Source organism: Oreochromis aureus, linkage group 2 (genome assembly GCF_013358895.1).
Source record: "Oreochromis aureus strain Israel breed Guangdong linkage group 2, ZZ_aureus, whole genome shotgun sequence".
Classification (NCBI taxonomy): Eukaryota; Metazoa; Chordata; class Actinopteri; order Cichliformes; family Cichlidae; genus Oreochromis; species Oreochromis aureus.
The window spans coordinates 2749173-2762810 of NC_052943.1; the positions used below are offsets into that span (position 1 = coordinate 2749173).

The window sequence follows — 13638 nt, forward strand, 5'->3', positions numbered from 1 at the left end:
CAAAAATAAGAAGGGTTAGTAAAACACTGAATTATATCTGATTGAGACAAAAAGACAGAGAGGGACAGAAAAGTCAGAGAAGCGTATAGGATAAGGTAACCGAATCACTGGAGGAGAAAACAAGATGCTGCAGGCTGGAGATAGATTGATGAGGAGTAGAAAAAACTGGGGGATGGATGGATAAAAAGCTTTCCAGGCCTCTAGTTCAATGCTCAGTGGTCTTGGTTAGGTCAATGACAAAAATCCAGAGTCCACTGTAAGACACACACACACACGCACACACACACCCACCCACCCATTGTCCCTTAACCACAACCTCTCACCTAAGTGGATCTAAACCACTTATCCCATCAATGCTGTGTGTGTGTGTGTGTGTGTGTGTGTGTGTGTGTGTGTGTGTGTGTGTGTGTGCACGTGCGTGCGTGTGTTGGGCGGGGTATGTGCATGAGGGAGTAAGACTAAGAGATCAATGCGCTGTTTTGTGTTTGGAGGTGAACTTGGGAGAGCACACATAGCAAAGTCTGCCCACACACAACCACAAAACCACACACACCAACAATTACAATCACCTTGAGCAGATATTAAGACTTCAAATCGAAAGCGATGTTGAAAGCGCGTTGCATCACGCACATGAAAACAAACTTCAAAGTTCGCTTGTTTTGTTTCATTAGAAAAATTTGGCTCAAGGACACGCTGTCACACATGGCGTTATGACGGCAGCATGTAACTGTGAGCTGTAACCTCCGATGTCTCGCTAGCACAAATAACAACACCCATTTTATCAACACAGTCCACAGAGCCTACCTGTCTTCGAGGTAATTGCTTCGGCTCTGTTTTTGCACATCTGCTGCAACAGGGAGCTGCATGCTAATTGCAGCAGGTGTGAAAAAGCAGGGCAGGGGTAAACCTTACAGAGTGGACGGGCTTCTGGACTGAGCTGGGAAACATTGTATTTGTCTAGAAACTACTGTACGAAGTGGGCTGGGGTTTATCCCTTTGGGGCAGAGCAGCAAGCTTTTGCAGTCCCTCTGGCTTCTATTATTTGTTTCTAATGTTATTCTCTTCCTTCCCTTCCTCTTACTTTTCTGTCCCCCTGTATCTGACATCATGTGCTAACGCTGGTCTTTGTCTTTTTGTCTAAGTTACTTCTATTTCGGTTAATTCCAGTTTTACTCTGACAGTTTTCTCATGTCTTGTTTTTGCTCTAGTTCCCTTCCTGCCTTGTCATTGTTTGCTCTGTCCTCATTAGCTTCACCTGTGTTTGACTGCTATCACCTCCACCCAATCAGGCCTCTGTGTAGTCTTGTGCTTCCCTTTGTCCTTGACAGATTGTATATTTTCCTCCCACATGCTTCAGTGTTTCTCATCTTCATCTCCAGTCATCTGGAGCATCTGGATTTTAGTTTATCAGCTTTTTAATAAAGCTTGCACTATCTATGTCCACAGAGCCTGTGTCTAAAACTCCTTTATAGTTACTTTAGTCACTAGTAGACTGTCAATTTTAGTTGCACCGTCACAAGTTATACTTTGAAGGTGAATGGAGATTGCATGGAAGGCACTAACTTGCAAACTGTGGCAATCTCCTAACAACCAAAGCAACTGCAAGGAGGTTATTAGTGCAGTACTGTATAGCTGTCTGTGACTATTGTTACACTGTTAACCTATTGGAAAGTCACAGAGTACACACTCTTCTCTAGCAACCAGTGTTTATCAGGGTGACACAATTCAATCTCTACATCAACATTAAAGGGCTTCAGTAGTTGATTTCACAGTAACTGCTAGCTTCTAGCAACCTCCAGCGACTAATCGCATCATAACTATAAACATGACCAGTGATTGCCAGGTTGTCGCCAACTCACCTCGATACCCAAACGAGTATCTGCAAGATGCTAAATGCTAATAGCGTTCTCTGTGCTCGCTTTATAAACAACGTCTTTTGCACGCTAACCAAAATTTAGCTTCTAGAGAGGCTGCTCCCTGATATTGTTGCCATAAAGATAAAAGTTAACATGTGCAGGAGTGCTCTGGATCCGAGTAATATCTTTGCAGAAACACCCCAAGCAGTCAGTTTTGAGTCAGTTTCATAAATGCACACAGTGGTACATTGTTACATATTCATTGACAGTTTTGTCCACTGTGCAGTGGTATTACGGGCTATTTGTTAATAATAATTTAAAAACAAAAGGATTTATGTAATTCAAACTCATTAGTCATTTAAAATGCCACGTCAGGAGAAAGAAATTCAACATAATCATCATTAATCACAGGCTCTGGTCACTTATCGTATCGTATTGAAATATTAATGTGGAGAACAGCTACAGGTGTAAATATCGTGCAGCTTGATATTAAATAGTCAGGCCTCTGAAGAATAATCCACTTGTAGGCTCTAAATGCAGCAGCTCTGTCTCTGCGCTACTCATCAGTTGTTGTGTGAGGTGACTGACGTGACAGTTTTCTTTAAAAGAAAGCAGATGCAGTTCGCTTGTTTTGCTCCTTGGTTGACAGTAGAATGCTGGTAACCACAAAGGCTGATACTTTGTTTCTAAGTGACTCTATTTGTCATTCAGTAGCACCAAACACTACCATTTACCCTTTGTTGTCAAGGATGGATCCTGACAGTTTAATCTTAGTTTTTTTTTTTTAAACAAACCATGTCATAAATCTGTAATAGGAATCATATAATTATGTCAATTTTTTCTAATTTCTTTCCTTTAAAATGTTTGATTTTAAAGTGTATTTTATTTGTAGAGCACCAGTTCTCAAGTCCAGTTATCTTTCCTCATTGCGATCTGCAAGGATGAAGCCAATGTATGGCAATGCTTTTTATGAAATCTTTTGTTTAGTATGATGGAGTTTGTAAAACCTCTTATTTATTGCCAGTTCCTTGAATGGTGTCATTGAAAAGCTGGGATGTCAAAGGGCCTATAATTTAACCAGAAATAACCAGATCATTACCAAAGGCTCCACCCTGCATTCTCACCAGAAAATAGCTCTGTTTGACACAGATTGTAAGACTTTGACTGTTTGAGTCTCGGCGTTGGACAAATGGTTGAATGACTCATGTCACTGTTGTAGCTAACTTTTGAATGGATAAACAAGTCAGCTAAAAACAAACCCACTCAGATTGATTTCAGGTTGCTTGAATTGCCTTAGAAACAACTGCATAGATGGGTTATATTTGTGATGTCAAGTGGTCTCTTTTCTCAACAACTCTGAGAAAGATGTCAACATGCAGTGATACAGAATACCTTATTTATGTTATATTTGTAATCTGTTTAGGAACTCCACATACTGCATGAAAGTGTCCATGTCGATGACGGTGGAGGAGAGCGATGAGGGAAAATGCTTCAGTAGCAAAATCCGCCATCTGGAGAAAGCTGAGATAACCCACAGCAAAATGATCCACTGTCCTGATATAGAAGACTATTTGGCTCCATATAAACAACCGCAGATGACCTGGTACAAGGTATGGCATGAACGCAGAAAAGTTTTTATGAGTCTTCTGTTTAAGGTTGCGACTGATCTATTCTGCCTATGTCTCCTGTTAGGAGTGTGAGCTGGTTGAATGGAGAAGCTCCATCATTGTTAACACCACACATATTTGGATACCTGAGATAGAGGAGGGAGACGGGGGAAATTACACCTGTGAATTGCAGTATGGATCCAGATTGGTGCGAAGGACAACGCAACTCAAAGTCACAGGTAGGACACAATGAATGGATGCAGATGGGATACAGTCCAAGAGACTGGTCACCAGTCCACTGGCAACTTTTGGTTGCTTTTGGTGTATTACCAACCAGTTGGCAATGGATTTCTAGAGGCTACTGTTGTTGAGGATACTGCACTTAAAACTGTTATTCTGTTATTTCTTTGCTAACACATTACTGCGGTTGCCTGTATTTTCCATAGAAGACCACGCACTAACCGCTGAGCAATGGGAAAACTGGAAAAAGTGCAACACAAACTGGAAAAGGAGAATGTTCATAAAAATGGCGCCTTACTCTGAAACCAACATAGTTTAACAGACACACCTTTTACTTTGAAGGCAAGGGTCTCCATTTCTGGTTTGCATTGCTCTTTTCATAGTTTCACTACAACTTAAACTAGGTGCAATGGCAGCCATGGACTCCCACACAGCACTTGTCAATGGGTCAGGAAATAAACTGATTTGTAATTACAAACGGGTCACTGACTGACCTCAGGTGTACTTGGCTAGGGCTTTAGCAACTGAGCAACTGCCAACAACCTCCAGCATCCACTCACAACATCCACTCATTTTTCCCTAGCGACCAGTGGCTGTCTGGCAATCACCAGTTAACCTCTAGGCTTTAGGGTTAGGCCTCTAGATCTAAAGGCCTAGGCATATAGAGTTAAGAATATGCATCAAATTCTGTCAAGAGGACTTCTGCCTGGAAGAGAATGGACAAGAGTCAAGAGCGCAGCTGCTGGGTATCAAAATCATTTTCCAACCTCTAACAACTATAAAGCTGATTTTTTAAGTATGTCCACAGCACCAGGAAGAAAGAACACCAGACTGCAGCATACAAACATAAAATAGCTGGAAAATCTTATGTATTAAACCACTAATCATATTTAACTGCAGATTTAAATTATATATTTAGTACATTAATGTCTAACCTCGTATTGTGGATGGATTATCTCAATTGTTCTCCTGACTGAAGTTTGGTCCTTTTACAGCATCCTGCCATGCGATTGCATTTGTCCCTAACCATCAGGAACCCTCATGTTAACTTTTATCAAGTGGAAAAAAGTTAGCGTTCATCCTCCAGCTTCACTGTGTTTATGCTATGCTAACATAGCTGTGTAGCTAGCGATAAGATAAGATAAGATAACCTTTATTAGTCCCACACGTGGGAAATTTGTTTTGTCACAGCAGGAAGTGGACAGTGCAAAAGTTATGAAGCAAAAATTAGAATAAAATAAAATAAGAATAAATACAGTACACAACTGTACAGAATAGAATAAAATAAAATACTATATATAGTAGAATAAAATAGAATAAAATATACAATGAGATAAAAATAGAGTACAAATGCTATATACAATTGAGTAAAAATACAACGATGCCAGAAAAGATTATTGCACATTTGTGGATGTGTGTGTTTGATCAGTTAAAGTCTTTATTGTGGAGTCTGACAGCAGTGGGGAGGAAAGACCTGCGAAATCTCTCCGTCCCACACCGTGGGTGCCGCAGCCACTGAAGGAGCTGCTCAGTGCTGTCACAGTCTCCTGCATGGGGTGGGAGATGTTGTCCAACAGGGATGACAGCTTAGCCGCCATTCTCCTGTCACTCACCACCTCCACTGGGTCCAGAGGGCATCCTAGAACAGAGCTGGCCCTTCGGATCAGCCTGTTCAGTCTCTTCCTGTCCCCGGCGGAGATGTTGCCGCCCAGCAGACCACACCATAAAAAGATGGCTGAGGCCACCACAGAGTCATAGAAGGTCTTCAGGAGTGGGCCCTCCACTCCAAACGACCTGAGTCTCCGCAGCAGGTACAGCCTGCTCTGCCCTTTCCTGTAGAGGGCGTCTGAATTATGAGTCCAGTCCAGTTTGTTGTTCAGATGAACACCAAGGTACCTGTAGCTGTCCACAGCCTCAATGTCCATACCTTGGATGTTCAGTGGTTGCAGTGGAGGATGTTTGTGCCTGCGGAAGTCTACCACCAGCTCCTTGGTTTTACTGGCATTGATCTGGAGGTAGTTCAGCTGGCACCAGTCCACAAAGTCCTGAGTCAGTCCTCTGTACTCCTTGTCGTCCCCACCAGTGATGAGGCCGACTATTGCAGAGTCATCAGAGAACTTCTGCAGGAAGCACTGGGTGGAGTTGTGGGAGAAGTCTGCAGTGTAGATGGTGAAGAGGAACGGAGCCAGAACCGTTCCCTGTGGGGCCCCCATACTGCAGACGACCCTGTCCGACACACAGCCCTGAGTCCTCACATACTGTGGTCGGTCGGTGAGGTAGTCCAAAATCCAGGTAGTGAGGTGATGGTCCACTCCAGAGTTCTCCAGCTTATCCTTCAGAACCGAGGGAAGAATAGTGTTGAAGGCAATGGAGAAATAAAAGAACATGATTCTCACAGTGCTCCCAGTGGTCTCCAGGTGAGCGAGGGAACGATGTAGGAGGTGAATTACGGCATCATCCGCTCCAATGCCAGGTTGGTAGGCAAACTGAAGTGGGTCCAGTGATGAGCTCACCAGGTGCCGAAGCTGAGCCAGGACCAACCGCTCCAGGGTCTTCATCAGGTGGGATGTCAGAGCCACCGGCCTGTAGCTGTTGAGGTCCTTGGGCCGTGAAGTCTTTGGCACTGGTACAACACAGGAGGTTTTCCAGAGCTGTGGGACTCTTCCCAGCCTCAGGCTTAGGTTGAAGAGGTGCTCCATCACCCCACACAGTTGGTCCGCGCAGGACCTGACGACCCTCGAGCTGATGCCATCTGGACCCGCTGCCTTCTTGGCTTTAATCCTCCTCAGTTCCCTCCTAACCTGGGTGGTTGAGAGAGACAGGCTGGAGCCTTGTGTTGAGTGTGTATTGGATGCTGTTGTTGGGGGTGGGAGGGGTGAGCAGGGTGAATAGAGGAGGTGTGAAGTGTCTGAGGTGTCAGAGGTGGAACAGCAGCAGTGGGGTGGGTGAGTCTGCAGCCGATGTTGGAGACTGCCTCATGGCTGAATCAAATCTGTTGAAGAAATGATTCAGTTCATTTGCCCACCTCACATCCCTCCCAGGCAGAGAGTTCTGATGTTTGTGGCCTGAGATCGTTCTGAGGCCTCTCCAGACTTCACCAACGTTATTTTGCTGAAGCTGGTTCTCCATCTTCTGCCTGTAGCTGTCCTTCCCATTCCTTATCAGTCCCCTCAACTCTCTCTGCACCCTTTTCAACTCCTCTTTGTCTTTGGATTTGAAGGCCCTCCTCTTCTGCTTGAGGACAGCTTTAATTTCTGGGGTAATCCAGGGTTTGTTGTTGGAGAAACACCGTACAGTCCTGGTAGGTACGGTGTTAGCCACACAGAAATTAATATAGTCAGTAATGCATGTAGTAAGGCTGTCGATGTCCTCTCCGTGGTCATCACAGATCACCTCCCACACAGTCGACTCAAAACAATCCTTAAGAGCCTCCTCGCCTCCTCCCGACCATCTCTGTACTGTGCGGGTGGCTGGTGGCTCCCCTGCGCACTAAGGGCTCATACACAGGGACAAGGTGCACCAGGTTATGATCAGATCTGCCCAGGGGAGGGAGAGGTGATGAACTGTATGCCTCTTCTGCATTGGCATACAGTAAGTCCAGTGTTTTATTGTCTCTGGTTGTGCAGGTCACATACTGGGTGAAGGTGGGCAGTGTGGAGTCCAGTGAGGCATGATTGAAGTCCCCTGATATTATGAGAAGGGCTCTCGGAGATTGTGTTTGCAGTCTGCTGACCAGAGAGTGGAGAGTCACAGGCTGCATCCGCGTTGGCCGAGGGGGGGACATACGCTGTTATCGCGATAACATGCGAGAATTCCCGGGGCAGGTAGTACGGACGCATGCTAACAGCTAACAGCTAACAGCTCAATGTCTCTGCTGCAGAGTTGTTCTTTTACAGTGATGTGCCCGGGGTTACACCATCTGTCATTCACAAACACTGCCAGTCCCCCTCCTTTCCTCTTACCGCTGTCTCTCGTCCTGTCCGCTCGCAGCAGCTGGAATCCCGGTAGTGTCACGCTCGTGTCCGGAGTTAGCGGTGTTAGCCACGACTCCGTTAGCATCATGATGCTACATTGCCGGTACTCCCTCTGTGACCAGGTTAGCGACGTGAGCTCATCCATCTTATTGGGCAAAGATCTTACATTTCCAATAATTACAGAAGGAAGAGATGGTCGATAACGTCTCCTTCTCGGGCGACGGTGCTCCTTCCCAGCACGACACCCCCGTCTTTTCCTCCTCAGCTCGCTGGGAATGTCGGGTCTGTCCGCCGGCAGTACAGCTGCGGGACGCAGCGCTAACAGCTGATCCTTACCGTAAACAAAGGATCCCTGCTCTGGGTCCCCAGACACAGGTGAAAAAGTAGAAAAAACTAAGAAAACGACCAGAACTAGCACAAAACGGTGAACATGGTTGCAGAGTCTAATTACTAATACGTTAGTTATAAAAAATTACGAGAAGAAAAAGATAAGAAAGAAAGAAACTCAGAATGAGCAGAGCTGCTGTAACAGCTGCTGTAACAGGCTGCCGCACACGGGGGGCGCCGGAAGTATTTTCACGTAGCACATCATTATATACCAGCTAGCCCAACTTCAGTAACCCTACAAACGTCACTGCTGTTTAGTTTTCTGTCTTCATTTATGTCAGAAGTGATAGCAGAGCTGTACGTTTGAATGTTTCAGAAATCTCTCAGTCAGGACATGCTATATCATGTTTAGATGGAAGCTAGCGAGCTAACTTCCTGCTAACTTCTAACTCTGTTAAATTTAATAAATTCTGTTTTCATGGATGCCTGGATGTTAAACTTAATTGTTACACCTGGTAAAGCAGCAACGCTGATCATTTTATTAAAGATGAAAGAATTTAGACAGTTTTTAACTCTCAGTGATGCTGCAGTGTTCGTTTGACTTTGGGACCTGAATTGAGTTTGGACCTGAAAACAGCTAATGATGTCAGACTTAAAGACCAGATCGGACTACGTGCCGTTGACTAGACCCAATATCATAATCTATTACTAGTTACTAGTTATTACTAGTTATTACTAGTCTGTCACTTGTTATTGTTTAGATTTAATATATTTATCTTTGCACAAGTGCAAACTAGAAAGCAGCAGTGGACCTAAAACTGAGCATGGTAGAGCATCACACATTAAATGAGCAACAGTGGGTGAGAAATAAAAGCAATATGGACTATTGAATATGGTTGTAGAGAACATAACGGATGGGATGGGCAGGGATATATATCACTAAAGCTTTGCCAGCTACTGCTTTGCAGTGCCAGCATGTGACTGGAAAGGCACTGTGTGCCTGTTGGGTCAGGAATACATAGTATTTGGTATTGTACTGGACATATTTTCTATTGCATTTTTTTGAAGAATTGTAGAATTGATGAATTACCGTTCCATGGATTTGGGGTCAGCTGACTACCAACAGAAAAAGCAAGTGGACTTAAAATATGGTCAGAATATGTACTCTGCTTCCTTTTAATATACAATGGATCCCTCAGTGACTCCAGAGCATCCATTACTTTGACAGATCCCTCGACTCAGCAATACATCATTCATCATTACTACAGCACTTTTAAAGTTTCTTTGAATGCACATTTCAGATCTACGCTAAAACAACGGACTACATTCCTGGTATCATTTTGTATATTTGTATTAAACTTTGAATATTTAAAGCTTCAGTTGCTTTTGACTTAACTTTCCCTCAGCAGAAACATCTGCTCCGTGCTGTTATGTCTTTAAGCTTACTACCATCTGCACTTTTGTTATGTGTGTGAGTGAGCGAGTGTTTTGGGAGGAGGGTTGCAGTCCTGCTTGTGTTTTGTTGCTGTGTCATGTGACATATGCAGTCGGTCTCTATGAGCCACACACTGTGCTAATTTTGTCCTTGCACACATTCTTAAACGTGTGCTTTGCCTTTGCTTCGTGCATTGTGATATTATTTGCATTCTGACACTCGTATACACATGAAGAAAACACAGTCTAGAACACTTACTGCTCCATGTTACTTATATTTTGAATCCCAGAACCAAATTCAGTGCACCTCTCAACTTGCATTTCTTCCTATAGTTCAGATGCACAGCTTCCTCTTGCAGTGTAGGGCTGAAATGAACAGGCAGTACTACATTTCTTGTGTTTGCTGTTGTTGAAGGGGTTAGTTTCTATTGCACGCATTGTTGAACTGTCACATTAGACCATATCTTAGGTTCTGACAAACAGAGTTTAACAGTGAAATCAGATATGAGCCTTTTACTCCAGCTTGAAGAAAAAGAGTCAATAGTTGGACCATATGTTAAACAAAGGAAGTTAAAAATTCCAGTTTTTGAGGTGTTGTCTAAAACCCAAATAAAACATACATCAAGAAGGATGTTAAAATGATGCTAGTGAGTATTTTATCACTGTGTTAAACTTGTACAGACCCACGGTGAAACATCTATACTTCCCCGAAACATTATGATGCTTTTTTCAATTAGCTCACAGAAAATGAAGTTTGGTGCACATTGGGAAGACATTTTGCTTTCCCCGATTCACATTAGAGTAGTCATCAAAGGAATCTGACTTTCTTTCTATACTTGCTGTTTTCTCTGTCATTTTCAGTCCAGTTTATGTAGTTGGACCCGATTTTTGTTTGCTAAGCCTTTTAACACTATCCTATGAATAATTGAAGCATAAAAAGGTGACCTAAGGGATAAACCAATGTTGTGTGTACACATAACATACGACCAATCACTCTGTCAGAGAACCAATTTTAGGTTGTACATTTAGATAATTTATTACTACCGTCCTGTTAGAAAAATAATTCTTTAGTTGAAAGTTTGAAACTTGCCAAAGATAACACAGTCTGACATAAAATCTTATGGATCAACAAGATGATTACCAAAGAGCTATTAGCTAGAAACGTGGCATGTCTTTATGATGTGCAGTGTGTACTTAGAAAATTAAGGAAACTGGACAAGTGGAGGGGAAAAGCAAAACTGTCTACAGCACATGAACAACATCTGATGGTCAGATGCATCTGGCACTTCAGTTGATCCATCTATTGTTCACAAAATTGGTCATAACTTAAAAGATTGATAGAACTGTAAAACTCTTGTTGGCTTATATAATGTATTTAAGTATATTTTTACACATTTCAGTAAATCACTGCATCTATTTGCTCATTTTTCTAGCAAAGCATAAAAACAAATGAGGGTTGGCCAAAGACGTTCTCGTGTATCCTGATTACACAGTGTAGACTTAAAACAGCTTTGATTATTTCCCCCAGATTCTAATGGAGCAGACGTGAGCCAGCCTCATGTGAGAGTGGTCTGACTGTGGCCATAACCAGGGATGGCCTATATAAGATATACTACTATATTGTTGTGGTAATCTTGTGAGAGCAGGCTCACTCATGCAGAAAGAGCATTCAGGAGACATCTTGCGTAGAAGCATTTATTGCAGCATGCTCAGCCGAGGAGAACAGAATGCAGTATTATGGGTTGATGTAAAGGACCTGTCCACTGTGGGAGCTATCCTGATAAAAGGGCGCATGTACTTTCATTTTTATTTATTCACTTCTTGACACAGACAGTGCCCACTGACAAACTGAAAAAAATCACATATAATAAAAATGAGTTAGTAGTCCTATAACCTCGACTTCATTGTCCCTGGCCAGTTCTTCAAACTGCAACCTGAAATTGGAATAAATTTGGGTGCATTGCTCATTCCTCTCTGCCTTTGTCACTCTCACAGACGCAGCTATGTGGCAGCAAAGACATGCTAACTACGCCAGTTTTTTTTCCTACGGAGTTCTGTAGGTCTTTGGTGTCTCCAGACAGATGCTGAGTCATTACGCCGTTCCTCTATAACCCTGTCTGAGAGATAATTTCTCCACATATACCATTAGACAGCTCAGGTTTTCTCTATGGATGAAAGTAAATACAAAGTGTACTGTGAAGTTTTCAAATATTTCAAGGAAACTTAAAGTAAGTTCTGAAAAGAAACCTACTGCTAACACAACGCAGTTTATGAAGAAAATCAAAGTGAATTCCAGCTTGATTGAAGTTTAGTTAGAGTGAACGACGTGTAAAGGAAAAGTGAGACCTACTACTGTTGAAAGGCATTTTTAAGCATAAATGGTGAGATTTAGTTAATGAGCTAATATATAAACAATCAAATAACAGTGAGTCCACAGGAGCAAAACAAAAAAAATTGCCAGAACTTTTGCTGTAAGTTCACATATCGTGTAGTTTCACTGCTCTGGGCCACTAAAGGTCAAAGTGGGCTGTATGTGGCCCACGATGTAAAAGCAGTTTGACATTCCTGGTTTACACATTTATACAACAGACTTTGTTTTCTCCTCTGCAGCAGGCTCGGTTTCCTGACTTTAAATATGTTGTTTTGTGTCACTAATTTAACACAGTTTCCTAAAAGAGGATGAGGCTACAGCTCGAGTAAAAATATGTAAAACATGTCATTTCATTATTCTGAAAGCACATAGTGAGGCACATTATTATTATTTAATAACTGTGACATTTCTCATAAGACATATGACAGGTCCTGCAGGAAGACTCTAATTGTTCATAAAGAACTTTTCTTTTTTCAGTTTCGTGCCAGCTAATGCTGTGTGCTGTTTAGATTTCACCAGCTGTTTGGTTTTATTTTTGCCTGCATCAGATACGTTACCTAAATGAGCAGGGAGGCAGACTAACATATGGGGATAGACAAACTCAGTGATGCAATGTGAGCATGAAGCTTTGTGGGTCTATATATGTGTCAGCTGCATGCTGCACATGCCAACTGCTATCAGGCCAATTTATCTTGCCCCGTTTAGGAGGTTAGAATAACTCTTTGACACTTATTTCATTTTATTCATCTGCTTATATCTATGACTATTTCTCGCTGCCTCCAGGGCTTAGGGACACATTTCTGGCCTTTCCAAGCCGATGCTCATGACCTACTGCAAGTTTGTGCACTTAAATTCATACTGTATCTTATGTAATGAAAATTCAACATTTGAGAAGCAGCATTCAGCAACACTGTGATGATCTGGTTTTCAAGGATTCTTGGAAATCTGCATCTGCAGCTGGACACTTACATTAATGTTCAGACGTGTGCTGATGTGTGCCCAGGCCTCATCTAAACGTCTCTGTCCTTGATCCTGTAGGTGGGTCTGTGTCTCTTGGCAACAGGCTTTCTCATCATCCTTTCCACATAAAATTGAGATTAAAGTAAAGAGTCGGGTAGAGCCGGCAGATCGACTTTTCCCTTCGATGTTGGATCCAGGTATTGGAAATACACCGAGGAAAAAAAATGCAATAAGTAGAAACATTTTAAATGTCACACTCTCAGCAAGTCGTTTAAAGCACCTTTCTGTTACAGCTCTCGTTTAAATATTTAAATAGTGTGATTAATTGCTGTCTCCAAGAAAAGTGTACACTTTATAAAGGGAGGGAATGTCTTGTGTTAAAGACGCGATTCTCTTATTTGAACCTGAAATATTTTTCCAGACTGTAACATTTGGGATTACTTTGCATTATAGTGGTTACCAACTACTCGCTTGTCAGTCCAGTTTCCTAGAAATGATGTATGCAAACAATCATATTTTTTTCCCATTTTATCTGTCTGACTATCATCACCCCCAACCAGTCACAGCAGATGGTGGCCCCTCCCCTAAACCTGGTTTCTTCCTGTTAAAAAGGAGTTTTTCGTTCCCACTGTTTCCAAATGCTTGCTCAAAGTGGGTTATATGATTGTTGAATTGTACTCTGTCTGTATTATTGTAGGGTCTACCTTGCAATATAAAAATTATAAATAAAACTGAAATTAATTGAATTAAATTGAAATAATGGGACAGTGTTATTGCTGGATGGAACATCTTCGAAATAATGCTCTTTCCATGGAGATGATTAGAAGAGTAGGTCGGTTGTCTTCAAATCAACTCAACAATGTGTATAT

At 42.4% G+C, this 13638-nt stretch overlaps 1 protein-coding gene across 4 annotated transcripts in view; it reads left to right on the forward strand.

The window, feature by feature from the left end:
• il1rapl2 (interleukin 1 receptor accessory protein-like 2) overlaps nt 1-13638 on the forward strand; it is a 375066-nt gene that overhangs the window by 230561 nt on the left and 130867 nt on the right. For all 4 annotated transcript variants that reach the window (XM_039615227.1, XM_039615236.1, XM_039615233.1 and 1 more), the window contains exons 5-6: nt 3280-3466; nt 3549-3702. In XM_039615227.1, coding sequence (XP_039471161.1) covers nt 3280-3466; nt 3549-3702 — 341 coding nt within the window. The remainder of the gene's footprint in view (nt 1-3279; nt 3467-3548; nt 3703-13638) is intronic.